Source organism: Amphibalanus amphitrite, unplaced genomic scaffold (genome assembly GCF_019059575.1).
Source record: "Amphibalanus amphitrite isolate SeventyFive unplaced genomic scaffold, NRLGWU_Aamphi_draft 001562F_arrow, whole genome shotgun sequence".
Classification (NCBI taxonomy): Eukaryota; Metazoa; Arthropoda; class Thecostraca; order Balanomorpha; family Balanidae; genus Amphibalanus; species Amphibalanus amphitrite.
In genome coordinates this window covers 123,839-141,679 of record NW_024883055.1, presented here as the reverse complement: position 1 = coordinate 141,679, position 17,841 = coordinate 123,839, and the positions used below count along the sequence as shown (strand labels likewise).

The window sequence follows — 17,841 nt, the reverse complement described above, 5'->3', positions numbered from 1 at the left end:
ATGTTGCGTGTGCTATCCGCATTGTGTCATTCTACCCGAAACCGGACACATAACGTCCCATCAGAAATAGAAAATGAACCAGCGATGGCTTGTGTAAGTTACATTCAGCATTGATCTAGATGAATGAATGATTTATGCGACTCACAAAAAGCTGACGGGTTTTAAATTTCTACGTGCTTATAACTATAAATGCAGGGTTCAATGGCAGCCTTATACTTACGGTGTAATTCTATTGATTTTTTTTGGCAAAACATTATTAAGCAACAGTGTTCTGATATGAGGTCATTTCATACATTACGCACTCCTTCAACAGTCACCACCAGTAGCGCAAAGGGTGGCCCTACTTGGTTGGGGACTGTGACATAGCATCCACTGTGGCTCGTGCACGGAGCTTGACGATGACAATGGGGTTTACGGAGGAGAGACGAGCGGTGATCAGAGAAAGACATGGGGGGACCGAGGGCGGGAGAGAGAGAGAGAGAGAGAGAGAGAGAGAGAGAGAGAGAGGAGAGAGAGAGAGAGAGAGAGAGAGAGAGAGAGAGAGAGAGAGAGAGAGAGAGAGAGAGAGAGAGGAGAGAGAGAGAGAGAGAGAGAGAGAGAGAGAGAGAGAGAGAGAGAGAGAGGGAAACAGTGAGGACAATGTTTCTGGTGGTAGGGTAGGTTTGACAGCGCTGCTTTTCGACTTCTTTCATTCCAAAGACTGATCAAACCCATGCAGCATTAAAATTACGGTAGGGTCTTGTTTGCTTCTGCGTAATTTGCTCAGATCCGCGTCCATAATTCGCCTCGCAAGGTCGAATACAGCCGGAGGAAGTCATGGCTACTAACAATATGGTACCCGGATGTCAGGGCTATTTGTTAGCCGGTGGTTTGTTGTTTAATAGCGGGAAGCCCACAGTTGAGGACCCAGTCATTGTGGCATTAGTTCCCATGGCTGACAGCAAAAGGGTGGGCTGTATGACTGGACACTTTGAGCTTTCGCTGTCCTATTTATGAGTTGGTTTTTTGGGTGTGGTCTTTTTATTTTGAAGGTCAAGTATCTAAATAGCTAACTTTATTTAAGAATTTCGCCAGGAAAAGAGGTAGTAAGACATGTATTGTATTGTATTGTATTGTATTACCTTCATGGACAATCCACGCGGGGCGTGGCGATTACAGTCCATGTGAGCTCTCCGACGCATATCCGGCCAAACAAACATACAAATAAAAAATATGCTCAGAAAATTAAAGTATTCCAAATTTTTTATGATATAGCAAAAGAAAAATGAGAAAAATTAAGAAACTTCGATGAATGAGAATAAACTCAACAGCCTACTCACACAGATGCTCGAAATCAACCAACGAAAACCAATACAAATTAAAAATTTCCATGGAAAGCGTACCAGACAAGCTTCATACAAAAATCAGCCACTTATTTCGGGAAAATCATTACCCAAGCATGAAGCTGGACTCCGAGCATCAGGGCCACGGGTCTGATTCGCCCCAGAGAGGCCCCTATGTGGCAATGTTTCCCACGTGGTGTAAGCCGCGGGCCACTTTGAGTGCGGAGTGTTGGGAAGTTCACAGCCGCCGGCCGTCCTATGGACAGTCAAACGCGGTGTTGCGTTAGTGTAATTAGCACCCCGTCAATTAGAGTAATTAGATGTGAGCTTGAGCTATGAGGCACGACCGAAGCCAGACAAAAATGATATCCACCGCTTTCTCTTACCATTTTTCATTATACGCCAATTCAGATTCCAGCATGCCATGTTTCTACATGTGCGTTAAAGGGACCCTCCCACCTTAACATTAGTTTTGAGTTGAGATAGCCAAGTTTGCGGCCAGGCTCAGAAACCACCATTTATCCTGGTCGCAACCCCCGCAGCTTTATGGTGTTCAAGAAATTTCTTCCCTTTACTTGCAGGGTGGGACCAGCGTGGTCCCTATCTCTTAACCATTACGGGAATCTGATGACGTCATCAGGCTCTCGAGCGTCCGTTAAATGTTTGACTAAAACGTTTTGTAGCACGCGGTGGTATATGCTGCTTTGCGCGCAACAAATGCCGCACTTTCAAATAAAGTCGCTAGGAACAGCGGAGATCCCAAAAAGTGAACAAAAGTAAAAGTCTAATATCTTGAAAACCGGTGAATATTTTTCGATGAAATTTGGTAGATATTCGTTTTTGCTCTTTCTGAACCGAGCGACATCACTTTCATGCCATTTCATTAACTTTTTTGAAGGTGGGAGGGTCCCTTTAAGACTTTTTGGGTCTTCTTTAGAGAAGGTCCCCTAAACACTAACAGGAAGTGGTCACTCAAAACAAGGGTTGAGACCAGAGGTCACACACGAATCCAAACAGCCTTGAAGAACTACACTTAGTTGTTGCTGTGCTGTTTCTATTCTTATTCAGCTCGCGTCTAATTGGGGACATCAACTGGAGTAGCTTGTCAAAGCACATTGCACAGTAGCTGCTTGTAACGGGTTCAATGGTTGCTGACGGCCTGAGCTCACGCATTCAAGCGGCTCTCCGTCAATTGCGGATGCAATTAAAGCGTCTATACGCAATTATGCTACATTAAAATGGCCATATTACAATAGTACATTTGAAGTGCCGGCTGGGTTTCCCACTAATTCATTCGGGGCAGTGAGAAATGTGACTGACTGCCTTTGTACATAATGACAGGTTAGAAATTCTGGGCATGAGAGGCAGAATAATTTGCCGCATGGTGACCCGATTTATTCTTTCCAGTTGTAATGATACATTCGAGAGCTAAAAGCAACATGAGCACGCAAGCTTCAATTGGCTTTGTCATGCCGGCGAATGCCCTTGAAAGGCCGCATATTAACATACAGAAATTATTCAACTGAACGATAGGCGTTATCACAAGTGTATTCGCGGCCATTGGGGCGACGTAAGAAAAGAAGAAAACAAGTGGCTCCAAGAACTTTAAATTATCAGTTAGCATGCATCTTTTCCTTGATCCGTGGAGAATTTACCATTAATTGCTAGAGAAAATTGCATTTAAAATCTTCCATCTATGCTTTTTTCATCGTTTGCACAATATGTTCTTTTATTAAGCTAGAAATACTAATTAGAAATAGCTCCCGCATCATCAAGAACAATAGGGAAGGCTTGAAGTGAATACAATAATCTAAACGGTGTTGTAATCTATGTGAAGACACTTCTAAAATTGCCTGTAGAAATATTGAAGGCAAAAGTTCAACTTTTTCACAAGACGGATGTCTGTGAACCTATTCAACGTGTGACAACTCAGCCGGTATTTCGTCGCCTACAGCCCAGCTTTCCCTATTGACCGATAGAGGCGCTGCTATCGATGTCCGCCCGTGCCGCCTAACGATGGATAGTCGCCAAGGATTCACTTCAATGAAACACACATATTGTACAGTTTCTACGCACGCTTGTCAGTATTCCTTATTGACACCGGACTTGTCGTGCGTTTGCCTGCGTGAACCAGAGTCGCATTACCAGAGGAACCTAAAGACACTTTTTATTAGATTTGTACAGTAAGAACTCATCCCATATAAGTATTAGAGCATTAGGAATTGTGTAAAGTGTGTTGTTGGGAACTGTAAATTCAGATAAGCAGTTCGAAATTGGACGTCATCTGTCAAAGCAGCACTGTATTTTCTAATTCCTATTCTTTTTGCTTCCAGATCTGGCAGCAGCAAATGCGGCACTGTCGGCGCGGCTGCTGCAAACAGCTGGCGGTGGTCACAAGCGTCACGTGACTCGACCTCAGGTGCGGCCACCGCCACAGCTGCCACCTGGCGGTGACCCAGCAGCCGCGCTCAAGGTCATCCGACGCCGCAAGGTGTTGGCACCGCGCGCGCAACGTCGTGATGACGTCACGAGTAGTGATGACGTCACAGAGCGGACATTTCGTGAGTCTCTGCGGCCTCCGTTTCTGGCACTGCTGAACGACACTCACTTCAGCCTACAGCCGGAGTTTGTGCTTGCACACGCGTCCGAGCACAAAGTGGAACCGTTCCGCGGGTTTGGTGAAAAGCTCGACACGCCCGGTGTTGCGGGCCGTCCGAGAGACTTTCGTGCAGTGCCGCGGTCGGACGGCAGTGGTGCCCAGAGAGCGAACTCCACCGCAGAGGAGGGGCTAGTGAGTGAGCCCAGCGAGAGGCATGGGAAAGTGATAGTGAGGCGGAAAAAGGTGCGAGTGGTTAACGCGAAAGACAGTGCTGATGAAAATGATCAGCATGATGAGGAAGTGCAAACGGGAGATAAATCGGGTGAAAAGAAGACACCAGAGGAAGCTTCGACTTCAAATGTGTCCCAAAGTGATGAGAAAGACTTACAAAATCCCGCAGCGAAATCGATCAAACCAGAAACAACTACAGAAAAATCTACTGCCGGTGCGCCTCCGAAATCAGACGAAAAGTCAGACGAGATCGGCATCGTTCCTCGAAGAATAGCTTCAAAACGCAGACCGGGGCGGCTGCTGGTACCTCTATCAAAAACAACAAATCCACCACCACCAGATGAGCCAGCAGCTGGGCGCAAAGTGAAGTCTGAGCCAGCGGTAACCAGCATTGGGAAAGACTCCAGCAGCACCACTGAGAAAACAACCAGTGCACCTGATAGCGAAGTCTCTTCACCCAGCCTTCGTCGAAGGCCCCCGGGTATTAATCGCAGCACAACTACACCTCGTACGTCCACAACTACATCTCCTTCAACCACGTCTTCCACTACCCCGTCCATCACAAAGTCTCCCGCCCGGCGCAGACTGTCTGAAGCTGCCCTACGTCGTCGTGAGAGGTTCCGTAACCGCGCGTCGCGCCTCAGACCGAACGGCACAACCACAGCTGTGTCTACAACGGAAGCCACGCCGGTAAACAAAGAGAAAAAGGAGGTGGAGAAGGTGTTGGGCCTTCTGGCGAGGATCAGAAACAGGTCCCGCGCTCGGCTCTCTTTCCTACCAAAGCGAAGAGGTGAAAAGGATAAAGAACCGACGACGACATCGACAGCCGCTACTCCAAGCAGTGCTCCTACCTCAGAGCCGAGGTCAACAAGCACTACATCTACAACAACCACAGAAGCGGCAACTACTACTACGACCACTTCAGCAACAACCACTACGACACCTTCAACGACAACAACTGCGAAAACGACTACGACCACCGAAACAACAACAACGACCTCAGAAGCAACATCAGCATCAACATCAACATCAACAACACCAACGACGACGACACTGAGAACAACGACGAGGCCTACCACGACGGAACAGACTACTCAATCAACAACAACCACTACGTCCTCGCCTTCCTCTTCGGCAACTACAGAAACTAACTCCCAGTCATCTACCGAACGCACAACTTTACCTTCCTCAACTATCAGTAGCACGCCTCAGATTACAACTCCTTCTACGCTACCTACGCAGAAAGAAACTGACATTTCTTCTCCTGCGGTACCGGCGAACCCTCTTTCCACGAAACGTCGCCAACGACCCGACACTCTTCGCCACACGCCATCAACTACAAACACCGATAAATCCAACCTCCTAGCACGTCGGCTGGAGGAACGTCGCCACACGTTCTCTTTGCGGAGCGGCCCAAAGGCCGGTCAGAGACACGTTCTTCCTCCAACCATTCCCCCATTCCCGCTGTTGCTGTCGACTATCAAATCTGCGCAGCAGCGAGGCCTTCTGGGTAGGAACGTCACCATTTCAGTAACCTTCCCGAGGGGTACGCTGGGACTTCCGAGAGGCAGACCAGTGCTTCCAGGACCAAGAACAAGTCCAGCTCCACCAAGCCCGGCTGCATCAGAGGCAAGCTCTAAAGAGTTGCCAACTGTCACTCCAGCACAAATTCCAGTCTCGAAGATCGAGTCGGAAAATCAAAGGCAGAAAGAAGATGAACATCAAGTCTCCAAACTGGATGAGCAGAGCAATGATACCAGCCCTAACGAGACCAGCAGTCAGGCAGGAAATGACACCGATATTCAGCGGACTGTGCTCGGAACATCACTGGAAACTTCAGTGTCCATTGCTGTCTCTCCACTGGAGTTCAAATTGAGGAAACGTGTGAAGTTGCCGACGGATGCTGACGAAGAAGCGACAGTGACCGAATACAGTCCAACTGACACTAGCCAACGAACAAGAAGACCGTTAAATGCAGTGCTTTCCAGCCAAGCTCCCCTAGAGCTAGACGAAGCGAAGCAAAAAGAGGACCAGCGTGGCACATACTCTATTTTGATTGACAACAGAAGTAGTTCGACCGGTTCAGTTCCAGTGAGTAGTCAGAGACCACTAGTTCTAGAGAGCAGTGTAATACGAACAACCGAAGCCCCGATTCAGGCACATGAAGAAACCGAATCGTCACAAACTAGAGGCGATAAACAGGTCAGTATTCAAGACCTGCCATCATCAGCCAACAAAGACTGGGTACCAAAAGCGGATGAGAGTGTCATCGAGAAACAACAAGTACCAAAGGTGGACAACAGTGCAAAAACAGAAAGCGATGCATTAAGCGTGCGCTTTGGCTTGAAGCCGGGAAGGAGACCCGATTCACAATCTTCAACCATTGCCAACCCGAGCACAAACAAGTTCTCTGACACACACGGTCACAGCTACCACAGCCATAAAGACCATTCGTACGTGCAGGGATTCTCTCCCGACTCTGATAACGGTGGCATTGCTCAACTCAAAGAGCAGAAGCGTGATTCGCAAAACTTCGAAGACAGAGAGTCATTCATTCCAAAGTCATCTAATGAGGGTTACGGCTACATTAGCGATGATGATTTGGAACTGGATACGGGCTTCCCCGACTATGAGCCTGATGACCTGGCAGCCTCTGCCTCCACTACCATGGCAACTTTTCTCCGCCCTTCAGAAACCGAAATGGAGCGTATCCTATCAGCTGAAAATTCTGAACTGCCTCCGACATCTCCGTCAGGTCCTGTCGTACATTATGCGGACCATCATCAACCAGTCGGGCAGTCTCCCTCGTCCGAAACCTCTGCAACACCTGCTTCACCACCTTCAGTAGAGTACTCAACATCTTCGACATCATCTCCTACACAATCCTCCTCAACCACGCCGCGTCAGGCCCGTGTTTTGGAGATTGATAGAAAACCCCAAGTGGTTTCTCCACGGTCTGAGGAGGTTGAAGAACCTGGAGGACCCATCTATCTGGTCTCGCTGCTCTTTGTCGTCCCCGTGGTGGCCGTACTGGTGTGGTACCTGAAGAAGAACCATCCCGACGTACAAAACCTGCTGCCGGAGGTGAGAACACGCGCAACGCTGGTTCAGGGCACTGACGGTATGATGATTGGAAGCCTCCTTACCTTTGTGTTAATCTGGCTAACCAACTTCGAGTTGTTTATGACAAACGTAACACATTTTCTTTCATCCGTGTCGAGTCTGATATGCTTGATAGTTGGTATTTTGTGTACATTTATTGTCAGATTATGCCCGTCTGCTTCTTATGGTCGATACATCTAACATGAACTTCGTAGATTCACAATATCGCTTTTTAAGCCAAAATCGCTGACATCCTGCGTATGATACCGATCTACGAAATATCTGGTTCAACCAGTCAGCCTTACCACATAACTACTCTCAGTTTTGAAAATGATATGCCTTTTCTCCACATTTAGCGTCTGAAGGCAATGATGGCCCAGGAAACGTCGGACAACGCTCAGGAAAACTTCTACCCTGTCGAAGTGGACGAAGTTGTCGGCAAACCTTCAACGTCTCACGTAAGTATCAGAACGGTCTGCAACCAATCATTACCCCTTCCAAAAACTGTCGATTGTTGTACCGATAGATTTTGATGATGATGTTTGGGCTTCAAGGACGTGCCGACAGCAGCGGTTATGGGCGTCCATGCTACCATGCATGCTGCTGAACCCCGTTAGAGGTAAATTATCCCACAAACTAAATTTTAGCAAATTAACGGTAAAAGTTATCTTCAAAAACGTATAACATTAAAAACGGCAGCCAGTCTCAAAACGCCTGACGAAAGCAAAAGTGGGCCGGTTTGGTCTCAATAGCTCTGTGATCGAACCGGGCGTCCTAACTAGGCTTCATTATGGGCTGTCAGTTTTTATGCGGTGATCATATCTGGCCCCGCCCGGCACGGCTCAGCTGTTGGCGCTCAGCTCACCTCACATCGGCTCCCGCCCCGCCTAGACCCGACCGGAGCCACCGCCATATATGGGTCAGACGGCCGCAACCGGAGTCAAAAGTCACGAACCGAGTCAGACGTCACGACCTCACGACTCGAATCTTTCGAGCCGTGGTAAAGTTTGCAGACTGTTGCGAAAAGCTGCTGTGTGATTTTTTTTATAAGATTGATCAGATATGCGCAAACGCTTATAAATCACAGCATCGGGTCTCGACAGGTATTCTACCGATTCTACGCCATTTAGGGATTTCGTTTCTCGTAAAGCTGACACGCTTAGAAAGCGTCATGCGCTACCATCTCCAACTCCATTTGCCAGACTCCCTATGGCGGAGGAGCCTCAGGCAGCTGAGCACGAGCCACACACGCGCCCAATCAAAACTCGTCACGGTCCAGTGGTCAAGGTCACCGGCAGGCGGCGCACGCGGCGACCACAGGGCGCATGCGCCGGGCGTTATCTGAGGTGAAAGTGTGCCGCTGCTCACCGGAGTGTAGCTGCAAGCCAACCGCGGCTGGCAGCCCCGGGGGCGGACCGACCAGATTTCTCGGCAGGGCTGGAACCATGATCAGTGGTTTCTTGGCTGCGCTTGGTCGAGATAGGCATTAGGGAATATTGCTACCTGTTGACCCATGACGAACCGAATTTTGACTCACGTGCATTTGGGCGAGCACCGAGCACCGTTAAAAAAAATTACCCCCTACTTGTGGGTACAACATAACACTTTCTCAACAAATTCCAATGAGTATCAAATTTATTAAGGTATTTCTGAAAGTTTCGTATTTTTTTTTCAACAAAACCAAACGTTCAAACCGTTCTGGAAGTGCTGCCATCTGGCATGACGTATTATATGAGGCACATTACCTGGACTCACATTTTCATAATCTACGCTGGAAAGATGAAATGAGATGTCAAGGAATAACGTAGCACGTTCGCTGATTTTACGCCGATTCATAGAAGCAGGAGAGCACTCCATCTGACAAGCGAGGTGCGTCTAATTTTCAATGAAAGAGGCATTTAGGTATAGCAGCTTGTTAAGCTATTTTTTAACCCGCGCCCTGCTGGGGGGGGGGTGTTTGAACACCCCCCCCTGTGGTTTTTCGCAAATATCTCAAAAACGGCGGCGCGGAGCGCCGCCGTTTTTGGTACACCTTATCATACATCAATTCTACACATATTGTGAAAATTTCAGACCAAGGTCATTCAAGGTCAGGTCACCAGGTCACTTGAAGTGACCTCACCTCATAAAAACTTTCAATGTCTGTCATAGCTACACCGAGTGACCGATCGCTTTGAAACTTTCAGCGATTGCTAAGAGCAATAGCATGTACAAAATGTATATCTCAGAATTTTGATATCGATGACCTAAGGTCAGGTCAATTTTGCGACCTCCCCATTATAAGTCAATGGGAGAAAATTGAAATGCGCCTCTTTTGGATGAAAGACATTATAAACACTCCCAAACACCGAATTACAAGTGGTTTAGACACACTGAACTTGAAAATGGTGTCCGTGACCCTTGTTTATGCCCTGAGGTCATCTTAGGTCACGAATGGTATCTAACAGTTTTTCGCAAATAACTTTTGATAGAGGTATGCTAGAGCGATGAAAACGCCTTAGATGTGTTCAGCTCGAAGATACGGATCGACTGATATGCAACATGACCCTTTCCGGTCAGGTCATGACCTTGACCTGAGGTCAAATTTTCAAGTTGACCTTTCAAGGCCAAGTCATAGTTCATTCGATGCGTCTTGACGAGAGGAACACGATGCCGGTAAAAGTAAGCTCGTACAAGGCTTGGGTCAAAAGTTATTGCAGAAAAACTGTTTTCAAAAAAATCGGCTATTTTTGCAGTTTTTGCCCCCCTGCAGGCAAAACCGTTGACGTTAGGTCAAATCTGAGAGAATTACTCAGAAAGGACGTTAAAAGAGCTATCGAATGCGCTTTTCCGCGGCGCTGTAGCTCTATTGGTTCCCGAGTTATGCGTTGGCTTCTTGGAAATTTTCGACATTCGACCTGGAAATCGGCGAAATTTTGCCTTCAATGACCTCTGGTGACCTGACCTTTGACCTGACCAAAAAATTGACCGAAGTGATTTCGTCATTATTTTTGACGCTCTTTCGAACGCCGCCTTCCGCGTATCGCTACGTGGCCCAGGAGCCGAGTTAGAAGGGGGGGTGTTCAAACACCCCCCCCCCCCCAGCAGGGCGTGGAAATCCAGGACCCCCAGCAGGGCGCGGGTTAATAAGTCTTAGAAAATGGATATACCTATATATAACTCAAAAACACAAACTACCTGCTTCGATAGATATTTAAGTTGAGCTCAAATCCATTCTCAATTCTGGACGACCGATCTTCTTGCAGTTGAAATCATAAGTTGAATGATGTTCAGTGATCTTTTGAGCTAGCTTTAATGTCAAAATTATTGACATATCAAGCATTTATTTTTTATTGCCGAGTAGCGAGTGATTATTACGGAGCGAGCGAAGCGAGCGGAGTCTTTTCTTAGATTAACGGAAATTTCTGAGTATGAGCGGCCGGCCGGCCGGTCGGCCGTGGGGACGCTCTTCAAAAGCTAATATCTTAGGAACGGGACATCCGATTGACAAGCGGTCTTCTTTACAAAATGTCACTTGGACGTAAAAGTTCTGTGGTGTGATGGCCACCATGCGTTCTTGCCAACCACCGCACGTGGCGCGTGGTAAAGTTGGACATTTTTTAAGAACCCCCAAAATTGCAACCTCAATAACGGCACAACGGTTGGGCCGATTGGATTGAAACTCGGTACACAGTTAGGTCTCCATCAGATAATTCATCTGCATGTGTTAAGGTTGGGGTGCTGCTGCACGTGCGCACGTGCAGGGGTCGTTTCCAGATCTCTAGAACGGCTGGACCGATGGCGCTCAAATTTGGTACACGGTTAGGGACCAGTTAGTAGGGTGCCGTGCACAAGTCAGTTGGGACCCATTTTGCACGTGCGCACGTGCAGGGTGCCGCTTCCAGATCTCGAGAACGGCTGGGCCGATTGTGCTCAAATTTGGCACATCGCTAGAGACCGGTTAGTAGGGTGCCGTGCACAAGTCAGTTGGAGGTACCCCCTCGAAATTTCGCACGTGCAAGGCCCACCCTCTCGCTCGCTCCGTTAGTCGCCCCATAAGGCGTTATACTGGTGATAAGTGAATTATATAAGCTTTTAACTCGATATCGTAGATAAGCTACCAACATATGTATGTAGTTCAATGCCACACTAACTACTACCGAAATCGCCTAGAGAAATCTTGATAAATATAATTAGGCTCGTTAAGCATGCAGCCAGCACATGTGTAATTATAAATCAACTGATGGAGTGATAAATTGATAAAGCAAAACTAGGCACATGCGTACCTGTGAGTTGTGACTACGCATTTTCTCATTAGCTGAAGGTCATAGCTATTTATCAGAATGGGCAATGACCAATGTGAAGTAAAGGACTGCGCCGGAATATCAATGACCACCATTTGGCACATCAATGCACTTGCAAAATTCAATCGCATGGGACTATGTCATCATATTCTACGCCTCCCCTGGTACCCCGCTGCATTCAATAGTTGCGCTGACGGCTGCCAAGATTTATTGCACTGTTCCCATGACTAATAATGGACTATGAAAACACTCACAGCATCCCATGTTGTCGCTGAAACTGAGACTGATCAGCTCTTGTGGTTGGGAGCTTATGAATTATGACAATCATAAATAATCGCAACTCTCATGAATACCTGATCAGTCTCTTCTTGTCCCCAAGGGCATTCATTCCAGAACCATGCGACGTTGCACTTGCAGAGTTGCCGATGATAAATGACAGGTAAAATATTCATGAATATTGTTACCAATTTGAAACATGATTTCTGACCCTCGACCATGACATACGCTACATCGAGATTCGAGCATCTTTTGTAATAAATTTCACCTTTCAATGAAAGGTGTCATCAATATGTGACACTTGTTCTCGTTACACTAATGAACAGCACGCATTTGAATCACACAAAAGCTAACTGGTCGGCTAAATGGCTGCTCATATATTACAGTTCATCCACGCCCTGAACGACGAAGGACCTTACGCCGGCACTACCCAGTTGAGGAGCTCCGATCTGCGCACACGAAGGCCACGGGCGAACCATGTGACCCTGCGACCCCGGACCATCCGCCTTCGTTAGTTTGACATTGACGCATTTGCCAATCATGTTCCTAGGCGGCCATATAATACTTCGAGTCAGAGGATTTTAAAATGCAAAGCCGCGTGCAGGACTAAAAGGGGCTATGCCTAAAAGGAGTGGTACAGCAGCTTAAACGCGCCACCGCAAAGACATGGACGTTCGAAGCGGCATAGCTGGCAGTTAAGTCCCACATATTTGGTGTTCGGGCAATAAGAGTGACTTTGTGGTACACTAATAGCCTCGTAATGGATGTATGCTGTAGCGTTCAGCGTGAAGAATGCGCTCATTCGTTTAAACGATCGTTTCACTCTGTATGTGGCACGTGAGTGATCTAAAGGCGAGGGTTAGTCGCATTTGAATCTGTTCTAAGGTGTGTTAATGAGGGAGCGGAAAGAAAAATTGTCTCGACCTTAACACTATCTAGGATTAGCTCTGCAATAACGTCAAGTAATAGTAATGCCAGTCGCTAAATATTCTGCTAAAATTCGATAACAAACTTGCAATGAACGCAAGGAAGAAAGACAATGGCTGGTCATTAATTGAATGCATACCTAATACCTATACAAAGACAATAGTTGTGAAATGTCCTGCACGGTGTGGCTCAATTTCCAAAAGTGCCGTGAGAATTATTGGAGACGTGATGCTACTAAGACACACTTCACTATGATAAACTTAACAGTGTGATCTGCTTAAAGCACGAAATGTACTGAACGCAAAAGATAAGAAATATCAGAAATATCTTCTGCGAACTCTGAGCCCAGCATTTGCAAGCAGTTTTACGAGAAAAAACAACAAGCGCTTAGCACGCCTAAAAGCAAAACGCACCGAAGCATGCGTTATGAACAGAACATGCTGCATCACAGAGCCACGCTGAGAAGCTACGCTGTTCATCACTTGCACAACATACCAGTCACCAGTTTGGTCTGCACACAGGACTAAGAACGGTGGGAGCATTGCTGGCATACATCCCATCAAACGCTTTATGGGTCCAGAGTTTGTGGTTGCGCATAACCGTTACATCGGTTTCTACAAACCTTCCGAGCTTTCATCGTGCTCTGCAGGGTGCAACATGATGCATATGGGAAACGTCTTGCGAAAAAACAACGTTCATCTCTCTTCATGGTTGTCAATCATGCAGCATCTGAGATTTCAGCATGGGCAGCTGATGACGCAGCGTTTTCACCCGCCGATGCGGGCATGATTGTGCACAATCGTCCAAAGCTTAGCTATCGTATTCGCAAGCTTCTGGCTATCTCGCATGCACGATGCATATACCTACTAATTTTGGCGATTAAAAAATGCAAACGTAGTGATTTACATACATTTCCTTTCACAATTGGTTTTCAGAAATGCCTGCCTGCATGGTGGGCTTTGTGTACAAAAGCTACAGTTTTATGATCCAGATCCAGAAGCTTTGTATGACGTCTAACATCTTCAAAAAAACGAAAGCGAAGTGCCTGTATGCTATACATGTATTGCCTGCGCTTTCTATGCATTGAGCATTCAAATTAAACATGCAAAGACTCTTCGCAGTAGGCCCTTGTCCGGTAACAGCCTTTCATTGCTGTCCACTCTTCTCTCCTCCCTTTCTCCACCCCTCCAGCCATAGACACAGATACCCCATCCCCTTCCCCCCCCCCCCGTAGTGGTCACGACCACCCACCTATAACCGGTTCCCAGTTGGCAAATCGCCGGCAGTTCGGCCCGGCGCCGCCCCGTCACGAAATGGTCGTGTTATTACGGAGGGTGTGACCGACTCACGGAGCGTGGATCACGGTTCTTCACGGACGGGAGAGAGGAGAACGGAGTCTGCTTATTGAGATGACACCGGGCTGTTGAGGACATGCAGTGTCTGGGTGCCGCTGACCTCTGCAGTCTGGGCGCGGATTAACCTCAAATCATTATCATCGAAAGTGTGGTGTCAAACGCACCGTCATATAGCAGTTTATTGGCATGCGAGATGGCACTGTACCACCGAGACGAAATAAGTGTCACTGTGTTCGAAAGTCAAACACGATAAGTGCCACTAATAGTATACAAGAAACTTTTGTTATTTTTGTTTCAAAAAGTGCGCTCAAGAGTTACTTTACTTCCAATTCCTTCGCAAAATGAAGCAAACAACCCTAGCCAGCACCATATATGAGTACAAGGATCCCGACCTAGCGACGCATTTTAAAGGTAGTGTGCCAGCTTTCTTGGACCGTATGGAGTTAATGGCCCAGATAAGGAGAACCGGATTTTTAGAACTTATCCATACCTTCAAAACTCATGGAAACGTCTTAAATTCTTCAAATTTTGAGTACCCCAGTGCGAAATTCGCCCCGACGGGTTGTCGGTCGTACCCCAACCACATTTCACACCACTATGAACAATAAATGCACACACTGAAATCGCTATTACCGATATGTTCATCCAATCAAGTTTCGATAAACCCGTTCATCATCATCTCCTGCGGTTTCGAACACGCCTGTTAGGTGGCTTCTGATGCTCGTCGAGGTCGGAATTTCCAAATACGCGTGGTGCGTCGGGCCGCGCGCTCTGACTTCGGCCAAGAAAAATGCGTCAGCTGATCATTGTCATTTCTGCCACTTGCGTGTGGTGAAATGGGGTCATAACTTATAAGACGGCTTTTTCATATCAATTATTTTACATAAAATCATATTTCAAACCATAAATAATGTTCGACAGCCAAATAAAAGAAACAATACCAATACGGGCTTACAGTTTAAGGCTCGACATTGTGTTGTCTACGATTAGACAGCTGATAACTCATTCCCGTACGTCGTATGGTCGTAACACTATAATGACCTTTGCTTATTGTCACAAGTGCGCCGCATTCGCGATTGTTGCCCGACGCCTGTTTGCAGGTGAGCCCACTACAGTTGTTATACATATCTAAAAACCGAAAAACTTTTAGGCGAAAAAGGCACTATTCCAGGCCCATTTTTGATTTTTTTTGCGATATTAGGTAAAAACAGAAGCTTCTTATCCTAGGAAAAATAAAATGGGAAATCTTTCAAAGGTGGCACACTACCTTTAAATGACTGGTGACATAGTAAATCGTGAAGGATGCCCGTGAGATCTATGCTTGTGCTCAGCTTTTGTTTCTGAATGAAACCTTCAGCAGCTGGCAAACATTCGTGTCACTGCACTGAGATTTGTATGAGAACAAAAGACACTCTGTTGGACAGATTGATTTACTGCGGGAAAAGTTGTCAGGCTGAGTAGCAACCAACTGCTCTCACAGCTAATTATTAACTTTCCATGACCAGAAGATGCGTGGGACCCATGCTCGAACGGCTGTATTTGGGTGGTCTTTTTCTTGGTAACATCTGTATTGTGCGGCAACAATAATCTCTTGCTAAGGTTTTTTTGGGGATGTCATGAGAATCATGGGAGTTGCGTCTGGAGAAAATGATTCCCTCTGTCATTTTTCGTTGAATACTTTTGCTTGGTTAGGTCATAGGTGTTACTGCGAGAATCAATCTTACTTACTTTTTGGGCTCGATTGAAGACTTTTGATTTGCAAATTATTGGCGCACCCGCCTCTGCAACATAAGCATAAACAGCATTTCGCACCTTAAAGAGTCCCGCCAGGATATGCTGTAGCGTGGCCCTCTCATTCATGGCTGCACTCTACATCACTGCAGTTGCCACATTCCCGATTTTCTGACGAATCGTTTCTCTCCACTCGACAGTCTCACGACACTCTGGCCCGGCGGCGGCGCTGGGAGCACCCCCGGGAGACGCTCCGACTGCAGAGCGTGCTCGGAGAGGGTCACTTTGGTCAGGTGAGTAACTGTGGACGGGGAGGGACACTTTGGTCAGGTGAGTAGCTGTGGACGGGAAGGGACACTTTGGTCAGGTGAGTAACTGTGGGCGTGAGAAATTCCATACGCTGTACAAGTACAAACCCCTACGCTGGTTTCCGCTCCCTTTCGCCATTTTCGTTTTTTGTTTGTGTGTGGTTATCAATGTCATAAGATGTTTCGAGCATACCGCTGACTCCGCCACTATGATACACGTCATTTATGTACACATGTAGCTGTCAACAAGGTCCTATAAACCAAACTTACAACGTCCCATCCTTGACCAAACATGACCGAGCAATCAGGAGTTTAGTTTTATCGCACGTTATTCCAGCTTGTAAACAATAAAAAATGCTACGGCAACCATCCAAACAGCCGCGTTCGCAAGATTGTTCGGAGAAGATCCTAAAGTTCGTGTCAAGCGGGTCGCACACATGCTTATTTCACCACAACTACTGCACTACACGTATGATTATTGCAGCCTTGGGAAACTACACAATAGATACGTTTCAAGCAGGAGTTCCCATACGAGCACATGCTCGATTTTGGAGGTCACCCGAGGTAAGTCTCGTAACGAGCAATGTGTGAACATATCAAACATTCACGAGGGTACTCAACTTCATGGACATTATTTGTTGCCATTATTAGCGTTCGTTTGCTCCCAGCAATCTCAAAGTCACACTTCTAGTTAGCATCCAGCATAACAATAACTCCAACTCCTTCTAATTATCCATTAGGTCATGTAAAGCACCAGCTTCTATATAGGGCCTTGGCACCAGCTATCAGACAAGCACACATGCTCATCAGTCCTAACATAAGGTGGCTGAGAGCCTATAAGCCAAATGGTGAACACTTCTACCGTCGCGAAGATCACCTTCACACTATCAACCCAATACCAATTCGCTGCACCTTCCGGGGCCCAGTCTCGGAGAACAGGGCCAGTTTTTAGTGACTGACCCACCCAACCGGGTTGGGTGCGGCCCCCTCACTCTCACTCTATCCCGGCTGGCTTTCCCGCTCTGCCTTTTCGGCATACTCGTAGAAACATCAATAAAAGCCAGTCGGCGTGAGAGAGTGCGTCTTTATCTTGACTGAAATCAGCTCGTCATACGTCCACGATTGCTATATGCATGAATACCAAAATGTTAAATAATGTCTTCGGCGTCGACTTTTTTTTAAGAATCATAATCACAACTCACAAGTATAGTCCTACGTCCAGTCCTAGCATAATATTTAAGTGTGGTGAGCTGTACTCTCCTGAGTTGACCTCCCCTAGCTCGACCTGACCTGACCTCATCTGTGGAGGTGAAATATCCTTATCTGGTAAAACCTACGGCGACTTGATCTGGTCCCGCCTGACCTGACCTGATCGTGTCTCATAGTACTTAATTGACCTGACCTGACCTGACCTGATCGTGTCTTATAGTACTTGACTGACCTGACCTGACCTGACCTGACCCTGCAGGTGTGGAGAGCCGAGGTGGATAACATCGGAGGTCACCAGGGCACCCTACTCGTCGCTGTGAAAAACGCCAAGGAGAGCGCGACCGCCAAGGAGCATCAGGTACTTGGCTATATGGAGGCATTTGCCAACACCAAGGGTTGAATAGCACACTGCCTGTCGCTGCAGCCTTTCACCGGGCATTGAGATCTGACGGCGAAAATCGTGGACGTCCATAGAACGATTCAAATGCCGGAATGTGT

General features: G+C 47.0%; 1 protein-coding gene across 1 annotated transcript in view; it reads left to right on the top strand.

Annotated features, from left to right (window-relative positions):
- The first annotated feature begins 2,656 nt into the window (after positions 1–2,656).
- LOC122373860 (mucin-5AC-like) overlaps positions 2,657–17,841 on the top strand; it is a 28,698-nt gene continuing 13,513 nt past the window's right edge. Inside the window, exons 1-5 of the mRNA XM_043352250.1 lie at positions 2,657–2,663; positions 3,656–7,236; positions 7,611–7,712; positions 16,027–16,119; positions 17,603–17,701. Of these exons, the coding sequence (XP_043208185.1) occupies positions 2,657–2,663; positions 3,656–7,236; positions 7,611–7,712; positions 16,027–16,119; positions 17,603–17,701 (3,882 nt within the window). The remainder of the gene's footprint in view (positions 2,664–3,655; positions 7,237–7,610; positions 7,713–16,026; positions 16,120–17,602; positions 17,702–17,841) is intronic.